Source organism: Balaenoptera acutorostrata, chromosome 2, assembly GCF_949987535.1.
Source record: "Balaenoptera acutorostrata chromosome 2, mBalAcu1.1, whole genome shotgun sequence".
In the NCBI taxonomy this organism is placed as follows: Eukaryota; Metazoa; Chordata; class Mammalia; order Artiodactyla; family Balaenopteridae; genus Balaenoptera; species Balaenoptera acutorostrata.
The window spans coordinates 29,057,537-29,079,725 of NC_080065.1; the positions used below are offsets into that span (position 1 = coordinate 29,057,537).

The window sequence follows — 22,189 nt, forward strand, 5'->3', positions numbered from 1 at the left end:
TAAGGCTATTTATCATTTCATTTTAAAACATCATTACTTAACACCACAATTTGGAGTTTATATTATTGAATATTTAAACTACTGTGAAATGTTAAGAGTCTGGTTAGGTCTTGTTATATTTTCAATAAAACTTCAATGCATCTAACAATCAAAAATGACTATCGCACTTAGGGTATAATAATGTTTTAAATTGGAATTATCATAGTTAAGTTGTTAAGTGGGATTTAATATCATGAGATCCTTATATTATTGCACCAAAGTTTATTATTGTGGGAAAATTACTTTTGATTTAATTGTTCAATTACATTTTTTAAGAGCAAAATAATTAATTCCTTGTTTAAGGTTAAACTTTGACCTTTAATATATTGAGTACTCTTTTATATTGGGTCCTAGGTCTGGTCTTTCAAATTAGTACTTTAGATATTGAATTTAAACCTTTGAATACTTATATCTTTATAAACTCTGCAGGACCTTAGACTACACCTCACTCATACTTTTATCCTTAAAGATATCTAGCACAGATTTTGCACATTGCAAACAGTCAAATATTACTTCAATTAAGCTGCAGTGACCACAAAAGATAAAAAACTACTGTGTTATCTAAAAGCTGCCTCCCAATTTATTGATGTGGATGATTTGATATGGATATCATCGATAGTGTTTTGTGTTGTTGACAACTGAAAATCTAGTCTTTAAAGTTCAAGGATATATTAGATAGTAAACATATACACCAAATCATCATGAAAGTCTTTCCACGGAAACTACCTCTGGAAATTTCACATCAAAATGACATAGGTATTTTATGATATAATAGCAGAAAACTCAAGCTTCCTTAGTGCAAACCAGAGAAATTAAAGATAACACAGTTGTATGTGCATAAACTAACAGGAAAGATAAAAATGAAAATATATAACAAATAATATCACATCATAAAAGTTGGTTCCTTTAAGACTTTTACAAATGAAAAATCAGACATTATTTAGGATCTCAGTAGAAGAAAGTTTGAAACAAAATGAGAAAAAGCCAGAGTTCATTAAGAGAGTGTCATGGACATATATACACTACCAAATGTAAAATAGATAACTAGTGGGAAGCAGCCGCACAGCACAGGGAGATCAGCTCGGTGCTTTGTGACCACCTAGAGGGGTGGGATGGGCAGGGTGGGAGGGAGGGAGATGCAAGAGGGAAGAGAAATGGGAACATATTGTATATGTATAACTGATTCACTTTGTTATAAAGCAGAAGCTAACACACTATTGTAAGGCAATTATACTTCAATAAAGATGTTTAAAAAAAAAAAATAGAAAACAAATTTTTTTCTTAAAATTCCTAAGCTACACTGTGCAGATAATTCAAGTGCTCAGTAAAAGAGAAATCATTTAAGACCTGAGAATGTTGATTGCAATGATTCACAAAAAAATCAACTGTACAGAAAAATGGGATAACACAGAGAGAGAAAAATTCTATATAACGACTAATTCTTTTTGTACCAACTATATATTCTTCTAATCAACATATTTTGAGTTCTCACAAGAAATATAATCATATCTGGAAAATAATCACATCTTAACTCTTTCTACTGTTTATATTATGAGTACAATTCAGAAGTGAACATGAAAGAGGAGATGCAAAGAAAGTTCTGCTTTAAAACAGTTATGCAAAACTTTAGCATGCTTTATTGTTTTCTTTTCATAAATCGTGAAGCATAAGAATCTGGCTCATTTACTTAATCTATATCCTAGGGTTTCTTTTTTGGTTTTCCAATGAAGATAAATACCCTCCAGGAAGCAAACTTTCCCTTTAAAAATCAAGTAAAGCAATTTTTATATTTGCATCTTCTCTAAGTTTGAGATTATTGCCAAATAAAAGTGTTTAAAATTTTTTAAAAAGAAATCAATAAGGTAGAGTGGAGTATAAGAAATTACTTTATTATCCATTTGTAACTTGAGTGTTCTATCTACCCTCCCAACTGTGTGTATTCTGTAAAAAGAACAAAAGGGGGGAATCGTTTACCTTGTGTGAAAGCTATGATCTTGGTAATTACCAATCTACCTGCCTCTTAAAGGGAAATATTGTTTTAAAATCAAATCAAGAAAATGAAGTGACTTGGGTAGACTTCAGTGGCAGTACTTTATTCAGTTTTATCTCCTTTTCAACAGTCTAGACATCACTTACTTGAGTTTTAAAACGATAATGAGACAGTCAGAATCTTTACTGCAATTCAAACCATCGAGTAACTTCAAAGAAGGAGAGGGTGCTGGATGGGGAGGGACAGAACAGAAAACACAACACAAGGGAAATCATCCCCTGGCAGGTGAAGAGGCGTCTTAGATTGTTTTTTAGCAGAGTTTTATTGCAGAAAATTTGCAATGAGATAGGAGCAGTGATAATATTTTTCCACATTTTATCAAGTACTACAGTTTATAAAGTGTTTTCATGTGTACAAGCATTCCTCATGATCTGTCTAAGCACTCTTTCAGTTGAGCAGAATTCAATCCTTTTGGGTGTAAGGAAACAGAGTCCCAGAGGGGTTAAGAGACCACAGTGCCATTGCCAGCAGAGTGCCAAAGTTGAAGCTGAAGTCCATGCTTTTTGACATGGTTTAGTCTAATACTCTTCCCTTATACCACATTATTACCATGTTCAAGTAGTAGAGAGTATTTCAGGCATGGTGGGCAATGGAAGAGTAGCATAGGGCTTAGGAATTGGAGCACTTGAATTTAGGGAACTAACATCACCATGAGAACACTTTCCCTAGCATGGCCATCCAGACAGCACACATTTCTCTTCACTGATTGTTTCCCAGTTATTCCCTTAAAGAAAAAACAAAAACAAAAAACAAAGCTGTTCAAATTATTTAAAAATTTATAAGCTGTTCCCATGCAAAAAACTAAAAACTAATTAATGAACTCATAATCATTTCTCCTAGAATTGCTCACCATTATTTCCTTGAGTGTATGAGTGGGTTACAGAATTCAGTTTAATCATCATTTATTGGACATGTACAGGATGCTTGAGAGTTATGAATTTGAATGAGAAATAGTCTCTCCCTAAAGCAAACTACTTGTTTTATAAAGAAATGGCTTTAACTTTTTAGATTCTAAGTAAGAATCTACAGAGGAATATTATATCCAATATGTTTTTTACCTTTGAAGAAAAACACATTTGGGGAAAAGTCCATTAACTAGTGAGGAGCATAATTTTTTTTTTAATTTCTGCTGCTTGAATCATCATGTCTCAGATGTCTGCATTTATCCATTAATATTTTCTTCCAAAGTGTGTTTGTCAGAGAGAAAGAGAGAGGAGGCAGAGGGAGTGTGTGTGTGTGTGTGTGTGTGTGTCCTTAGATTTAATAATTGCTGAAGAGATTACATTATAAGGCAAAAAGTAGGATTGTAATTGGTGAGTTACAATGCCTTACTAAATCAATTTTTGACTGGATATCTGGCTCTCAGCTTGATTTACCACTGGCTTTTTTAAAATGAAAATGTTAGACTAAGCAGGAGCTCAGACTAATGTCTCAGTCTGCCAAAGACCTTGGACTTCCAGAGCCAAGCAAAAGGCAGTAAACAATGCCTTTTTGGGGAAATAACTTCATGCAGTGAATAAACCAAAATGCATTTGTTTAATTGATAAATCCCAAATGAACAATAACATCTATTACAATTTGTATCATTTGTGCCAATAGAATTTACAAATAATTTAGCCTGGGGTCTAATATAATAATATAATGAATCCAGAAACGTTTATAATCATGGTAGGGACTGCTTTTTGGTAGTATTCTCTGATGTGAATGAACAGACTTTGGAGTCAGGCAGATCTTGGTAACCTCCCTGGCTCTGCTCTTAACTTTGGATAAGTTACTTAACCTCCCTAACCTCAGTTTCTCTGAAAAAAGTGGAGAAAATAAAGCTTATTTCCTGGAGTCATTATGAGTATTATTGATTAACAAACAAAGCATTCCTGCAGTACCTAACACATAGTAAGTGTTCACCAAGTGTTAGTTTTCTGCTTCCTTCACTGAAATTCTTGAAGGACCACATGCAGTTCCAGCTCACCTTGAATTCCAAAGATAAAGAACTACCTTAGTGGGACTTCCCTGGCGGTCCAGTGGTTAGGACTCGGCACTTTCACTGCCATGGCCCAGGGTTTGATCCCTGGTCAGGGAACTAAGATCCTCCTCCCTCAAAAAAAGAACAAAAACAAAAAAAATACCTTAGTTTCCTATTGCTGCTGTAATGAATTACCACAAACTTAGTGGCTTAAAATAGTACAAGTTTATTATCTTATAGCTTTGGAGGTCAAAAGTCTGAAATGGGTTTCGCTAGGTTAAAATCAAGGTGCCGCAAGGTGTCTTTCTGGAGGCTGTAGGGGAGGAGCCGTTTCCTTGTCTTTTCGAGCTTCTGGAGGCTGACTACATTCCCTGGTTCATGGTCGCTTCCACCAAAGACAACAGCATAGCATCTTCAAATCTCTCTCTCTCTCAGTCTCTCTCTCTGACCTCTGCTCCATTGTCACATTTCCTTCTTTGACTCCAGCTCTCCCCTACTTCTTTCCCTTATAAGGACCCTGGTGATTACACTGGGCTCATGTGGTTAATCCAAGCCAGTCTCACTACTTCAAAATCTTTATCTTAATCACACCTGTAAAGTCTTTTTTGCCATGTAAGGTAACATAGTCATTGGTTCTGGGAATTAGGACATGAATATCTTTGGGAGAGCCATTATTCTACTTACCACAACTACTATACCACTAAAGAGTTGTTCGTTTAATAGTTACTCTGGTACTTTTGACATTAAATTCAAGGTATTGAGTGTAAAGGATAAATGTCAAAGGAATTAATACATTTCTTCTGAGTTTACATTTAAAATTCTCTTGCTTTTAGCAGTTTTGTGAAAAATTCTCCTTCATATAACACAAGGTCTGTTTCAGTGCTTATTAAATCTAACAAAGATAAAAGATTGAATTGAGTGGGGTCATGTGGAATCTCTGCAAATGCAGAACACCTTACGGTATTATATGAACGTATTTTTAAAGTTACAAGGTACGCAATGAGGAAAAAAAGATGGAAGGATAGATTAGATAGATGATAGATACATAGATGATAGATAGATAGATGATAGGTAGATGATATTGATAGATAGATGATAGATAGATAGATATAGGATTCAACCAGTGGTTCTCAAAGGAGGCTAATTTGCCTCCCAGGGGACATTTGGCAACGTCTGGAGACATTTTTAGTGGTCACAACTTGAAAGGTGCTACAGGTATCTAGTGGGTAGGGGCCGGGGATGCTGCTAAACATCTTATAATACACAGACTAGAGTTACCCAGCCCAAAATGTTAATAGTGCAGAGGTCAAAAAATCCTGAATTAGATAGATCTTCGTAACTCAGCACTTAAAATATTGTTTGGTACAGGACAAACCTTTAATGAATGTCATAGAACTGAATGTAAATATCTCCAGAGAAAATATTTATGTTGCAGTTAACAGACTAGACTGTGGTGTCAGAATGCCTGGACTCAAATCCTTCTCCCATTGGTTGTATGATGCTGAGAAGTTACTAAACTCTTACCTTGCCTCAGTTTCCTCATCAGTTGAGGTGATAGGAAGAGGGTCATAATGAGTAACAAATTATATAATCTGTGTAACAGCAGCAAATTTCCTGGCCCATAAGATGGGCTTCATAAATGTCTGCTATTATTATTTTCCCAAATTCCAGACAGACCCATTGCCAAATGATTGATCATATAAGAGAAAGCTTTAAAGATAAAATATTTACACTGTTCTAAAAATCAATCAAAGCAGAAACTAACACACCATTGTAAAGCAATTATACTCCAATAAAGATGTTAAAAAATAAAATAAATAAAAATCGATCAAATTATTTATATTATATAGAAGGATATAATGTTTTCTGGTCATGATAAGAGGCAACACAGTATAATCGAAAAAGAACATGGGAGATGGAGGTAGCCTGATCCTAGGTTTTGTCAGAGGAAAAGAGATTGTCCTGATTCTTTTAGAGCCCATTTAACATATCAAGAGATGAGCCTGGCCAATTCGAATAAAACTTACGAATCCCATTTATAAATGTAGTTACCAAAAGTTATTGGTGCCAGGCTCTGGGCTATTGGTCATTCTTAGCCCCCAGTTATCTTCTCAGTTTTTATGGTGGGAATTGGCTCTTCCTCCCACCAAAACTTAGGTGGTGGAGTATTCCTGAAACTGAAGGAGGGATTTCACATTCCTGTCTATTAAACACAAAAACACACAGCCCTGTGTGTATCTAAAGTCATTTCTACTTCCCTGAGACAGTGTATCTGAAGTCTGGAAAAGGGGGCAGTGGGAAGCAGTGGCAAGTTTGTGGATAAAGGTGAAAACAGAGTGGGTTTTTGCCTGTCTCCCTTTGAGGCAATCATGTGGTGGAGGAGAAGCTCCTTTTAGCTCCTGGGCTTCTCCAGGGCAAGAAAAGGGTGGATGATCTCTTTGATGGTACCTACCAAGGACAAAGCAACCCTGTGGCTAAGTCCACATTTGCCAAGGGCAATGGAGGAGTGATACTCAGACATCAAGGGGTATGTGATACCAAGGAGGCAGGCAGGGTGGGGCTAGTCACCTTGGACCCTGGAGAGCTGAGATCATGATTACACTTGCCAAAACCATAGATGCCCCTGAGGAAAGTAATGGATGAGAGCTGTTGTCTAGAGACCAGCGGACCAGAGGCAGTACAGGACTGCCCTTAGCTCCAAAAGCCCCGAATGTCCCTCTGATTTGTGCCATGTGGGTCTCTCCTCTTCATACACCCAGATGTCATCTTGGAATGAATCAGGGGCAAAGAGAAAAAGCAAAAACCAGAAAGACTGGGATTTATTTAAAATAGTTATCTAAAGAGACTGTATTATTGAATCAGGCAGATTTTATTGGACTGCACTAAATTACTGAATATTGACTGAATAGTCAACCTAATATCGAGTTCCTAATACTCAATGGGATTAGAGCTTGAGGGATAAGCTATTTAAAAAAAGAAAGAAATAATAAGGAAGCTGCATCTTCCCCTGCACATCTGAATGCAGTGTGAGAAAATATGTGACCCTGCACCTCAAGGGAAGGACGCTTCTATTTTAGCTGACTTTATTGCTTTTATTACTCCAGGCACATACTCAAGGCCTCCTCTGATTTTCTCCCACACAGAGCCTTGAAACCATGCCACGTGCTCATGCTGGTGCCAAGCCATTTTTCTCCCCTCGGTGATCCAACCTTTTCCAAGAAGTCTTCCTAAACCATCAAAGAGCTAACATGTCCCCTGACTCCACCTTTTCCAACTCACAGGTTCCCTCTGTATTGTTCTCTAGCGTTTCCTTTACCTTGTTATTCCTAACTAATACTTAATAAGAATACCGAAGTGTCTAATTTCTGCTTTTATTTGCTTTCTTTTATGTATGGGTAAGTATTTCCAAGCCTAATTTGCAAAGGTATAGAAGGCAGGTATTAGGTGTTTTTTATTCATTGCCTTATGCAGCTCTTCAGGCCAATAAGTGTTTTTAAATGGTCTTGGTTGACAGTTAAACTATATTTTAATAGAACAATGTTTCTGTGAAATGGAGAATTTTCCATTCATTTTCCATCAGCTTCATTCTTGAAACTTCTTCACCCTTAACAGATGACTTCTGTCCCAGCACTTATAATGGTCAAGGTACTTATAACATCTGCTCTTTTCAACAAATCCAATACAGGTTGGCTTTATTATTGAGGTTTAATTGGTTATTAAAGAAAATTTTTTATATCTGAGGCGATAACTTGAATTCCTCTCTGATTGCTCAGATTAGACAATGTGCTTAGTGTTTGGTCATAATTGCTAAATTATCTGGCAACTTCAGGAACATATATTCTTGATACATAGAATTATCCTAAAATCAAATGAGAAAGGGGGTGGAGGACACTAAGATTTATTGATTACCTTCTGTGTTCCAGAAACCTTCGTTGATTATTGATATTTTATCCAATTTTATCTTTATAACATTCATGCATTCTTTCTTTGCAATCATTAATTATCGAATATCCATAATGTGCCAATATGTTGGGTGCTGAGAATGCGGAAGTGAACCAGACAGGCTTGATGCTTTTTTTATCATGAAATTTGCAATCTAGCTGTTTGCTGACTGAAACATGAAAACAGCTGTGAAATTCTCAAAAAAAAAAAAAAAATTGAGAATGTGCTGATGGCTAATTGGGGAAGAAATTGGGAGTGTAGAACAGGAGGCTATAACTTAGACTAGCAGCTCAGGGAGAACTTCCCTGAGGAAATCAAGATTACAAAGACCTGATGTATGAATTGGATTAACCAGGTGAAGGTGTTCAAAAGGACTTTACACCAAGGGGACCACATGCAAGGAGGCCTAGATATGAAAGAGTCTAATGTATCTTCACAAACTGCAATATGTACAGTACACTAGAACAAAGAGTGTCAAGGAGAGAATGATCGCTGATGAAGCTAAAGAGAGGGGCAGAGACTGTGGTGGACTTCGGAGGCCATGCTGAGTGGGGCTGGGGGCCTAATCCCAAGAGTAAAGAGAAAACACTGAAGGATTCAGTTAGAAAAGAGTGGTATCTTGAAAGTTGTTGATGGTGTTTTTTAAGTTCATCTAGTCACAGAAAGGAAAATAGATGGAAAGGAAGCAAGACTGAGTGTGTGTTCAGAGAGCCTCATTGCAATAGGTCAAAGAGAAATGGTGGTGAATTGGACCAGGGTGGCACCAGTGGGAATGGAGACAAGTAGGTGGTGAATCAAGATATAGGTAAGAGGTAGAATTGGCAGGAGTTAGGGGCCTAATGAATTTGGAGATGGAGGCAGAAGGAAGGTTCTAGGGTGGCTCTCTGGTGGTCCTTACAGAGATGGGACATACAAGAGGAAGAATGGTTTGGGAGAGAAGGTAATGAGGTCAACTGGGAAGTACTGAGTGTGAGTTGTCCAAGAGACTTGCCTGGGAATCACTGTATCCTTGACTCTGTATCTCACGAAAATGTCTGTCCTGAGGTTATATAGAGATTTGGACATTAATGGCATGGAGATAATAGTTTAATCCATGAAAATAGATAATCTCATTTGGAGAGAGTATGTGAAATGAGGAAAGACAAGGACCTAAGACATAGGCCTAAGGAATATCCACATTTAATGGACAAGTAGAAGAGGAATATCTGGCAAAGTTAATTGAGTTTTGTCTTAAAGATGACCTATGAAAACTATGATAACTTAATTTAGTTGATTAATAGGAAAGTCAGAATTCAGACCCAAATGTTTCCACCTTCAAAATCCACCTTCTGAATACTTCCTGTTTGTGATGTAAGAATAATTTATTGATACATATCTCTGAGCTAGGCCTTCCGTTAAGCATTTTACATACATTGTTTTATTAATTTTCAGAGCAACCAACCTGTAAACTAAGTATCGGTATTATTCTTATGTAGATGAGGGAAATAAGACTTGGAGAAATTAACTATGTTCCCCAAGGTTACCCGACTACTACATACCCATTTCTTTCCCTTGCCCAAGACCATGCATGCATTATGATTGTACTAGTTAAGGCAGTGATTCTCAAACTTGAGCTCTCATCAGAATCACCTGGAGGGCTTCTTAAAACACAGATTGCTGGGCAACACCCTTTGAGTTTCTGATTCTGGAGGTAGATGGGGCCTGAGAATTTGCATGTCTAGTTCCAACAACCTGCCACAAAAATATGCTGCCATCAGCATTTTAACTTGTAAAAAAAAATAAATTAAATATAAATATAAATTAGATATAAATTAGTTAACTCATAATAATCATTAACATCCAAATACAGCATATTAAAATATGTAATATAAAATTTTATTAAAAGATATTTTTATTTACCTACCCCTATGATCTCTGAAACAGAATCTACTCCTAATCCCTGCCATGTACTTCAAGAAATTTCTTCCTGACATAAACTCTACCTAACAAGCTCTTCACGATTTTTACAGCATTAAGCATATTTATTAGCAATATGTATACATGCATTACGTAGAGAGATGTATGTACACAGAGAGATGTATATACATCTCTCTGTGTACATAAAAGTGAGGGGGAGAGTGTATTAATAGATCTGAAAGCTGTAGTGAAAATAGTTTCGTTCCAGCCAGGCATATATACATTGATTCAGTTAAGCTTCAATTTGTCCTAAATTGATTGTAAATTTATTTTCCCAGTTTAAAATAATATTCAATCTATTTAGCACCAAGGTGTTCTCTCTGCTGTAACTCCAGTTTCTACACTTCAATCCCAATCAGACAACATCTTTTCACCACAGCTGTTCTCTGATTCTTATAGCATCTCAGATTAGCAATCATTACATTTCTTAAAGGGCCACATTACACTCTATGAGCATATTAGTCATAATCCATTTTTTTATTTCAGCAAAAAAATCACCTAATTCCTTCCCTAAGCCCCTTTCAGGCTGTTGTAGGTACTTCCAGATGTGCCATGTAGGTACCGTTCTGTTTAAACTATGCTTTCTTGTCTCAACGATGCATATGCTTAGAAGATCAGTTTGGTTACTGACTTAAGACAAGTGACTCAGTGACACAGAGGGAATGGGGGGAATGGGGCAGCATTAGCCAGCTCCATAAACCACTAAAAATCTGTACAGTCAGTGTTATACCTTTGAATTAGAGACAAAATCAAGTTGGGAGGTGGCATACGTAGCAGGTACAAAGATACTGGCACTGCTTTGGTGATGCTTGCAATGGGGCCATATCTACAACCCCAGATCCCTGTATTTATTTGTCAAGATGCTACACTTAAAAAAATAATGATAAAAGTCAATAGAAAAACAAGCAAAGACCAAGAGCTCCTTCTGCAACAAAATGCTCCAGGTACAGTAGTAAAAAGTCCTACGAGCCCCAGATGAAATGTGACTTTCCGAGGGAAGCGGATAATTTTTACTTGATGGTGAATCGTTAAAAGTGAACCAGATGATTAAACTTAATGGAACAGCCACATTAAACTGAAATTAGTAAAAACATGCCTCGGGCAGCCTACAACCTTTTATTTGTTGTTGTTTAACTTCTGCCTTTTACAGTGGCCATGATGAATGACATCACAAAAGAAAAAAATCCAATTAAAATCTAAGAGCTCAATAAACCCCTAATGTCTGCTTGTCACCACCGCTTTCACTTGCACTGATGTCTTATGTTTCCTCTTTTCCCCAAGAAGAGAAAAAAGAACTGGCCTCAGGGGAGTTCAGTGGAAGGGGAGCAGAGGCGGGAAAGAGCACACAAAGGCTTCTAGAGGTTTCTATTCTGTGCGCTCCATCAGATGCAGACACTGCACTGGGAGGGGGATGAGGTTAAATTGTTTTATTATTATACAATGGCTGAGTGAAGAGATGCATTTTCCCACTAGTTTTCAAATATTGATAAATCGGAATTTGGGATCTGCAGAGCAATCCCTGTTCACGCTCTTAGTTGGCATCTCCACTGCCCTTTTATATTGTCTTGGTGTTTGTTCTATAAGTCATCGAAATGGTCTCTCCTGACAGCTAAAAATAAGTTTCTGAGTACTTTTACCTGAATAAATCTTGTGACCCAATGTGGTATTCACCTACTAATTGTGCAACAACTACATATTGAAAGTGATGAAAGAACCGGCTGAGGGGAGTCTATAATCTAGTGGAATGCAGAATATAATAAATCATGTGGAAAGATAGCAATGGCCACCTGATAGAAGAATACTGGCTTTTGATAACAGATTTTACCTTAGAGATACCATGTGTTTGTAAAATTGGGTTTTCAAAGTCCTCAGAACAAAGTTCTCAAAGTCAAAAGCAAAAACCTGTTTATTGTGAACTAAGAGCTAATAATAGCAACAATATCTTAAATTTGGAAGACACTTTATAATTTACAAAACACATGCTTTTTTCGCATGTTTATGTAGGAATTAAAATAGTATTTGTATATAGTCTCATAGTATTTGTATATAGTATTTGTATATAGTCTCTTAGTGCTTCACTACAGCCTTGTCCTGTAGCTCAGTTATCCTCATTTTCTGATAAGGATCCCAGGACTTGGAAGTTAATTGACTGTCCTATTGAGAGAGAGAATGAGCAAGGCCCACACTTGGGACTCCTGGTGTGGTGCCCCCTGCACTGTGCCAGGCTGCTGACCATGGCTGCCCTAGAGCCAGATCCAATGGGCAGTGACATTGGTTTCATTACTCATGAGTTAATGAAATAGCTTTTTAAGAGCTCTCTTCAGTCATTAGAATTTGACGATGGAGAGTTAAAACTTTCCCCAGTGACTCTTTCTGTGTAATCAGGGTTTCAACGTTTTCTTAGCATATCACATTACACAAATCATGGAGTGCTCTTGTTTTACATTTCTTATTGCATTTGTCTCACTTCTAAGCAATTTCCTCCCCGTTCGCATTTATCTTGCATGATTTCTGTCAAATTGCTTTCAAGGCCACTAATTGTATAAATAATATTCTCTTCCTCAAACTCTGCTATTAACTAGTGGTAGCTGTGTGGCGTTAGACACAGTGTATCTCTCAAACTGAGAAGGTTGCACGGAATAATCTATAAACCTCTTCTTGCACTCAAGTTTTAATCTGACTCTCACATGAGCTGTGTGATTTGGGAAATACTACATATAGGAGCCTCAGTTTTCTTGACTCTTGCAGTGATGGATTCAATTAGCTCATGTTTCCCAAAATGAGTTTCTTGGAAAACTGTTTTGGGGAATATCAATACGGATCACACCCAAAAAGGATTCATTACATAAGAAAGTTCAGGAAAGCTAGATTAAATGATGTTTAGTACAGTTTTGGACTATAGGTACTCACAGCCTTTCCTAAGTTAATGGGCACTGGATGACTCTAAGAAAGAGGCAGAATATGAAGTATTTCCCAAAATTATTGGGCCATAGAACCCTTTTTCCTCAGCATTTTGTGTGAATGATATTCCATGGGACATAATTTTAGAAAGGCTGGGTTACATATTTTTTAAGTCCCTTTTTCCCCTGAGATTCTATTTTCAAATGTGTTTGTAGACATTACTCTGAACATTCCATGCAGTATCAGTCAAGGGAACACAGAGATGGTTTACCTGCTGCTGTTGTTGCCATTACTGTTGTAACATAGCCTATACTCCACTTAGACAGAGTTGAAATAAGGTAGAGGTTGTTGCCAAACAGAACTTGGGTCTGCTCACCTGCTGCACAGCAAAGCCAATCTACTGACACCAGGTTGTAATGAAGGAAAGTACAGTGCTTATTGCAGGCACCAAGCAAGGAGAATGGGCAGCTCATGCTCAAAAGACCCAAATTCCCCAATGGCTTTCAGGAAAGGGTTTTTAAAGGCAACATTTGGCATGAGGATTGCAGCTCATGGACCTTCTTCTGACTGGTTGGTGGTGAGGTAACAGGGTGATGTTTCAGGAATCATAATCATCAACCTTCTGAATCTGGGGTCTGCATGCTTGTGGTAACATGTAATCACCATCCTCTACCTTGTGTGGGGGAGCTTAGTTTCTGCAGAACTCAAAAATATATGTCAGATTGTTGTGTATATCTCTTCAGGAGGAACTAGGACTCTGTTTTATCACTGAACTATTTGCTTTTCCTTTGTTTCTGCATTCCCTCACTTACCTAATTAGTAACTGCTTGAGTCTGCTCTTTGGAACTCAGGAAAGACCTAGGAGACTAAAGCCTTTCTCTACAAACAAGAAACAGGAAGCACAGAGGGGCTTTTGTACCCAGGAGGGCCCCATGGGGTCCTACTAGCCATTAAAGCTAACTTGTCTGTATGTAGCTGATACTTACAACTGAGATCTGAAAACAGTTCTCCTTGGTAAAAAGCACTTTTTGAAAAAAATTGTGAATAGGGTTAGGTTATCGGAAGACCTATGAGATACTGCCTAAACTTTTGCTGAGGTGGGGAAAAGGGAACTAAAGAAACAATAGGGAAGTCAACAGAGTGGATATAAAGTTCAGGATAAGTAACCCATGGGCTACTTTTCCAAGTTAGGATCACCCTCTTCACTTCAGTGGTATCTTCATGTTCATTACCGAAACCCTTTACCCAGATCCATTTCACTGGCTGTTAATCTTATCAGAGCCTCTGCTTGATGACCTTCAGGAACAGAGAACCCACTGCTTCATAAGGCAGACTATTCAATCTAATCTTTTAGAAGGTCCTTTCCCATATTAAACTAAAATGTGTGTTAAATATTCTTTTCCAATTTATCTTGTAAATTTATCTTATTCCAATTTACCTTGTAAATTACCTAGTCAGGATGGTTTCAAGGCATTGTCCCTGGCAGCACTTAAGATGTTTCTCAAACACTTTGAGTTGAATTTCATAAATAAATTTCACATCTTCCTAGAAAATTGACTATAATCTCCATCATATTAGAATCAAGAAGATTGACTAGCTTCCCTAAATTCACCAAGATAGCAAAGTGTAGAGGCAAAATGTACACTCTGATTCAAAAACCAAAATCCTTTTCTCAGTAGTATATTGCTTGTCTAGTGTATCTGTGTACATAAAAGTGAGGGGAAAAGTGTATTAATAGATCTGAAAGCTGTAGTGAAAATAGTTTCGTTCCAGCCAGGCCTATATGTCCTTGGGCATCTTACTATTGCTCTGGCCTTTAGTTTTCCATTCTTCAAAATCAGGATTACTAAATTTTATCCAAGCTCTGTTCCACTTCTGGAAATCTCTGTGATCATAAGGAAACATGTTCATTAACGAATGGCATTTACTACTGAGGATTTAAGTAAATAGTGAAAGAAAAAATCTGCAACCCTTAGAAAGACTTAAATGAAAGTTAACATAGCATTGCATCATAAAGACAAACAGTTTAGGATCACATGCTTGACTTTTACTTTCTTTAATTTTTTTTTCTACACTAGTTACATTCAGACCAGGATAGAGGAGATGGATCACTTAAATATATCCTTTCAGGAGATGGAGCAGGAGATCTCTTCATTATCAATGAAAACACAGGGGATATACAGGCCACCAAGAGGCTGGACAGGGAAGAAAAACCTGTTTACATCCTTCGAGCTCAGGCCATAAACAGAAAAACAGGGAGACCCGTGGAGCCCGAGTCTGAATTCATCATCAAGATCCATGACATCAATGACAACGAACCAATATTCACCAAGGAGGTTTACACAGCCACTGTTCCCGAAATGTCTGATGTCGGTGAGTGAGATGTGATTCAACCATTTCCTCTAGTATATCAACTGAATAACAAGTCCTATGAGTGAAATTTGCTGAACTGAATGAACTTAGCTGCTAAATTCTAGAAGCATTGTGTTTCAAACAGTCCATTTATGTCCTTTTTGTAAGTGCATCGGTGTCTCCTAATATTACTCTAGTCTTATTATTTTTAAGAAAACAGCATTTCCTCTAGTGATTAGGGTATGAAAAGTGGCAGCGTGAGAGGGGGAGGGAGGAGAGACCATTTCATCTAATTCCTCTCCCACTCAAAATGCCCACTTTATTTCTTGGACTGAAAGGCAGCAGCCCTCTCTATTTCTCTTAGCCCATAGTGGTATTAGGCTTCAGGTAAGGATCTCCCCAATGGAAAACAAAAGCCCTTAATTTACAGTCCAGACTAAAGAGTAATTACATTTGAGAAAGAGACTCAAAGAAAACTTTTTTAAAAATCCATAAACAATATGCAGACGATGTCTAGAGGATATGTTCTTTACTAAGTGGTAGAAATTAAGAGACTTTCATGACATTAATATGGTAAATTAATATTTTGTGCACAATTCTACTGCCAATTTTAAAGTTAATACGTGTGCATTTAATTTGCTTAGATTGGGAAAAGGTAAATAGAATTTAAATTAAGAAAAAAATCCTACTGACATCACTGTCAGACACATTAAAACACTTCAGGGGAGACAATGACAAATGTTCAACTATTGTGTAAAGGGTTATTTTAAGTTATATTCAGTGTCAAGTTCAAAAGGGCTAAATTGCATAATAAAAAACATTTCCATAATTCTGAGAGTCAGATATCAGAGACATTTCAGTTCACAATTCTAAGACGTGGAAAATACATAATCTACAGAAATGATTATAAAACATCTCAATTTTTCCCATGAAGAAGTTACTCATCTCATTACTTGAAGTCACTTTTGTTAGAAAAATCACAAATCATCACCAAAATTAAGAGGAGGATTAGAATTATTTTAAGAGGAAGATTTGTTAGGAAAAATATTTTTCCTCTACGTGGTAAAGGGCAGGAAGAATTAATTAAGGACAACCTGGTCCCCATGCAGGACAACTCTAACCAGATGTGCAAAGTGTAACTGCACAATTAAAGGGGCAGCATATTCTTGAAGCCATTATAGAATTAAATATGTTTTATAAATATTTGAGGGTAGCTGACAGTAACACATCTTGAGGAAGAGAAGGCTTTTTCCAATCTGCACACAGGCACAGTTATGTTGACATTCATCATTATCATAAATTAACATGTCATTATTGTGATAGCAAAGGCATCCCAAAGGAATTACATAAAGGTAGTGGGACAATAACAAGGTAGTAAAAATGGACTTTGGTGTCAAACAGACCTAATTTTGAAACTATCCCTACTAATAAGCAGCAATGTGGCCTTAGGTAAATAAATGAGTTGATGTCTCTGATCCTCCAGTTCCATATCTATAAAAAAGAAATAATAAACATCAACTCCTAATCCTTATCATAAGAATGAAAGGAGAAAACAAGTGCAGAGCCCCCAGCACCACATCTGGCAACTAATAGGCACTCAAAATATCCAGATACCCATATTCTAAAAGCAATCAGGGCTTCCCTGGTGGCGCAGTGGTTGAGAGTCTAATGCAGGGGACACAGGTTCGAGCCCTGGTCTGGGAAGATCCCACATGCTGCAGAGCAGCTGGGCCCGTGAGCCACAACTACTGAGCCTGCGCGTCTGGAGCCTGTGCTCCGCAACAAAAGAGGCCACAATGGTGAGAGGCCCACGCACCACGATGAAGAGTGGCCCCCGCTTGCCGCAACTAGAGAAAGCCCTAGCACAGAAACGAAGACCCAACATAGCAATCAATCAATCAATAAATCTTTAAAAAAATAAAAAAATTAAAAAAATAAAAACAATCAAATTTTGTATTGATGTCAAATAAGAACATAGGTGTTTGTTGACTTCTACTACTCCTCGCTTTAAAATCATATGCTCTCATTTTCCCTACATACCTTGTCAAATTACAAGGACGGGTGCTCTATCTCATGCATCAACATGCTACATCCAGAGCATCCAACCCTAACACAGTACAGTACATTTGTTCAATAGATGGAACTGGTTAGATATTACAAAAGCAATGTAAAAATTCTAATATTCCCTAAATGTGACTTCCCTGTCCTTTTCATGGACAGGAGAATTCTAGCAGTATGCTTACTCTTTGTCTAATATGAATACCAAAAGTCAGCCATAAAATGATCTTAATCAGAGGGTCTTACCCTTTTTGGAAGTCACAGACCCCTTTGAGAATCAGATAAAGTCCATGGAACTTCTCCTCATTGTAATATACATGTAGGCATACACATAAAAATTTGCATGGAATTTCTTGGGGGTTAGGGATACTTTGAAAGTTATTATTAACTGTGGTCTCTAAAATAAGAATGCCAATCTATAACAACATAGCCTTCTTTGTACATTTAATTATAATCATCTTTTGGGATTATAAATTCTGGATGTGTATCCTCTGCTATTCCAAGTAATTCTTTATTTAATCCAAAACTACTTCTCATAAGGTTCAGGGTCTTTCAACCTCTTAGAATTATCAGATAGATTTATCACTTAGGATGCTTTTATTTGTAAGTAACAGAAAACACAATTCAAATTACTTTAAACAATGGAAGTATTTATTGGTCACATTACTTAAGTCCAAAAGTAAAGTGGACTTTGAACATAGTTTGATTTGAGCTCTAGATATTTCTCTGTAATTTTCTGTCCTATTCAGCTTTGTCCTCAGGCTGGCATTGCTAAGATCACAAAATAGTGACTGCATTTGCAGGCTCCACATCAGCACATTATAGTCCAGGAGTAAAAGCACCTATGACACAGCAAGTTTCCAGCAAAATCACAAATGGCCCCCTGATTAAACAATACCTACACTAATCCTTGTGGAAAAAATAGTGCAAGATGCCAATAGATTTAGGCCTAGATAACTTGAAAGAATTGCCGTAGCAAAATCTCACCCTTGGAGATGGGTTGGAATCAGTTACACCCAAAGTCATGATCATTCCCGTGCTTCCCTTTAATTTAATCCTTACAATATTTATTAATGTTGATCACATTCCTTCAGAGTGAGAAATCCAAGGCTTTTTAGCCTAGCATCCCACTGTAGTTCTTCACTCCCTTGCCATGATAGTTTTGTATAGAAGTAAGATTGTGCTTTTTCCTTATGTGTGGGTATCAAGGATCCGTCATTAACCCTTCATTTATTTTCAATCCATGTTTCTGTCATTACAGGCACATTTGTTGCCCAAGTCAGTGCAACTGATGCTGATGATCCAACGTACGGAAACAGTGCCAAAATTGTCTATAGCATCCTACAGGGGCAGCCCTACTTTTCAGTTGAATCAGAAACAGGTTAGAATTCCTTTTGGATCTTCTTTTTACAATCTGTAATTTTAATTCACATGCTCAACTGAGCTAGCATATTTTTTAATAAAAACAATCAGTGTGATTGAATTTTCTTAGATTCATCTCCCAAACACCAGTGATACATTTGTAAATATGACATCCAGATCATTTTAATCAAGAAATCTGACAATGGATCTTTCATCCACCATGTTTATTCAGAGGAGATTCAGAAAAATTACACATTGTTTTATTCTCTTTTCCAGTTTGAGATGAAGCTAAAAGGCCAACCCCTTCTGATAGCCAGTAGGGCTGTTTACACATATTCTGATTCTTCTTTTTCTAGTTATTTAGTAGGATTGCATCTCTCTACACTGCTGGGAAGCTAGATGTAGCCATGTGATTTATTTGGGCCAATAAAATGTGGCAGTGATACAAGTCATTTCCAAGCAAAACTTTTAGACCTGGTGCACAATCCAGCATGTTCCCTTCCTCTTGCCACAGTGATCATGGATGGAAACCAGTATCGAGTGGGTCTCCACCCTGAATGTCTAAGGGTTTTCATGAGCAGAGCTTCTTACTGGCCTGCACAGAGCACTTCAGTTCTGTTAAACCACTGAAATTTTACTTTTGTTGTCACGTTGTCTAGCTTATCCTAACTGATACTGCCCTAAAAAACAAAATGGATTGCCTTAATGGAATCCTTTTTCAACATCTCATTTTTCTGCACTATCTCCACAAAGTAGCATACTATCTTATGATGAACGGTTTTTTAATAAATATCACTTGTATTGTATAGTAAATTCTACACATATTCTTGCTATCATAATAGGAGTAGAGTTCCTTTTATACGATTTTTAAGCATCCATTATTGTTAGTAGAAATCAAAACCTTTCTAGGTTACTACATCCAGCTGGAAATCGATGTAAGAGGTGCAATGAACTTAGAAAGAATCCCAAGGAAAAAGAAAATGTTGAGTTTAAAAACAATGAGGATGAAAAATTAGAATTATTCAACTTAAAGGACAAAAGGCTAAGGTGACCTCCTGTGTTTAAATAGAGAAGTACTATTATTTGGAGAACAGAAAGCAGCTTCACTTTCACTGAAGCCAGCACTGCAGGAATGAAATTGAGGTATTCATTCCTACCTGTTGTCTGAGGTATTCTTATTAAAAATAAAAAAAGATATTTTCAGCTTCACTAGTCATTAAGCACTGGAATGTGCCACCTGAGAAGGTTATAAAGGCTTCTCCAGTGATTTTTGAAAGAATGCTGATAATTTAAGCATAAGCCTTACATAGAAATTAGACAAACTTTTAGAAGTTCTTTAAACTAATTATTTTATAACTACCTAACAATAGAGATAAATTTTACCTAACTGAAGAATGTTGGTCACTGCTGGGACCTGTTGAACTAAAGTTCACATCAGCTTTAGGGAAAAAATTCTCTAGGATCATACAAGATGATCATTATGAGAGAACTGATGCTATGTTTTTATAAGACCACAGTTTTATGGTTTAGAAGATCCTCAGAACATTCATTATGGTGGGTATATTTGATGAGGAATTAGTTAATTCGGTAATGTGAAACTCAGGAGTCAGTTCAAGTATATATGACTTTTTATTAATTTCCTCATAATACACCTAGTGTCCTTTATCAAGCAGCTACAGTAGTATAGCATTGTGCCACACGCCAAGTTATATTTTGCTGTGTCATCTTATAACACAATATTTATACCACTTACAGTCTGCACTATTGCAGGATGTGACTTGTACTTGTTTTCATTCTCCTTGCATTATAAGTGTATGTTTTTTTTAATGTATCTATGTATCTACCTCCCCTATGTGGGTTTAATTTCCTTCAGTACAAAGGCTACCTATAATCAATCATCTTTATGGTCACCCATGACATCTGCATAGTGTTATGCATATTGTGGGTGACAATCTATGTTTGTTTGCATAAATAAATGAGTTTGTAAAGTATTTTTAATATATCCCTTTCCATTTCTGAACTTCATGTCCATAGGTATCATCAAGACAGCCTTGCTCAACATGGATCGTGAAAACAGGGAGCAGTACCAAGTGGTGATTCAAGCCAAGGATATGGGTGGCCAGATGGGGGGACTGTCTGGGACCACCACAGTGAACATCACGCTGACGGATGTCAATGACAACCCTCCCCGGTTTCCCCAGAGTAGGAACATTTGATTGAATGAGTGTCTTCAGTGCACTTTTATAAAACTATAACTTTAAGAATGATATTCATTTCCCATTATTATTATTCATTGCCAAAGTTAGTGAACTTAGTAAGAACTGGCACATTTATTAAAATGGGTTGACAACACTGATGCTCAGTAGATGTGAACATTTATTGGTAATTAGCTGAGCAATAGTCTGATATGGCTGTTATTATAAAAGCAACATCATTGTTTTATTTTTCCTTATTAATAAGACCACCACAGGCATAAATATGCTTGTGCAGAACATATGTATACAAGCATGCTGCTATTTGTTAGGAAAAATTTGACTTTATATTTTGTGAATTTAATCAGGCATGTAATCTCCCTTAAGTCCTCACGAGGCTTTGCAAGGGGAGGATTTATCATTTTACTGTTTCTAAAAATACAACTGTGGAAATAACTATGTACTTAATCCATTTGTAATCATAAATACTTTTCTACATTATGGTTAATTGAGATACAAAAGTCATCTCTAAAATCTTTAATGCTCATGATTAGGTAAGAAGGAAGATAAAGGAGAAACCAACATTCATAAATGCCCACTCTGTCTCAACCAGTACACTTGACCCTTTCACTTAGAGACCTCAAGTAGGTACTGGTTTTAATGTCATTTTTCTTCCAGGATCAAAATTCCTTTCTGACTATGATTTCCTAAGAAAACTACCTGAATCCTGTCTTCCAGGAGAAAATAGCTGCCATCATTAAGTAGAAAACCCACTTACTCAAGCGTGGCCCTTTTGTAAAGCTGGTCAGCTAATAAGGGCTTCTTCTTCTTTTTTTTTTTTTTTAACATCTTTATTGGAGTATAATTGCTTTACAATGGTGTGTTAGTTTCTGCTTTATAACAAAGTGAATCAGTTATACATATACATATGTTCCCATATGTCTTCCCTCTTGCATCTCCCTCCCTCCCGCCCTCCCTTTCCCACCCCTCTAGGTGGTCACACAGCACAGAGCTGATCTCCCTGTGCTATGCGGCTGCTTCCCACTAGTTATCTATTTTACATTTGGTAGTGTATATATGTCCATGACACTCTCTCTCTTTGTCACATCTTACCCTTCTCCCTCCCCATATCCTCAAGTCCATTCTCTAGTAGGTCTGTGTCTTTATTCCCGTCTTGCCACTAGGTTCTTCATGACCTTTTTTTTTTTTCCTTAGATTCCATATTTATGTGTTAGCATACTGTATTTGTTTTTCTCTTTCTGACTTACTTCACTCTGTGTGACAGACTCTAACTCCATCCACCTCACTACAAATACCTCCATTTCGTTTCTTTTTATGGCTGAGTAATATTCCATTGTATATATGTGCCACATC

General features: G+C 37.0%; 1 protein-coding gene across 2 annotated transcripts in view; it reads left to right on the forward strand.

The window, feature by feature from the left end:
• Window positions 1-22,189, forward strand: part of CDH6 (cadherin 6) — a 129,074-nt gene that overhangs the window by 83,950 nt on the left and 22,935 nt on the right. For both annotated transcript variants that reach the window (XM_007192256.2, XM_007192257.2), the window contains exons 3-5: window positions 14,930-15,224; window positions 18,523-18,642; window positions 20,658-20,825. In XM_007192256.2, coding sequence (XP_007192318.2) covers window positions 14,930-15,224; window positions 18,523-18,642; window positions 20,658-20,825 — 583 coding nt within the window. The remainder of the gene's footprint in view (window positions 1-14,929; window positions 15,225-18,522; window positions 18,643-20,657; window positions 20,826-22,189) is intronic.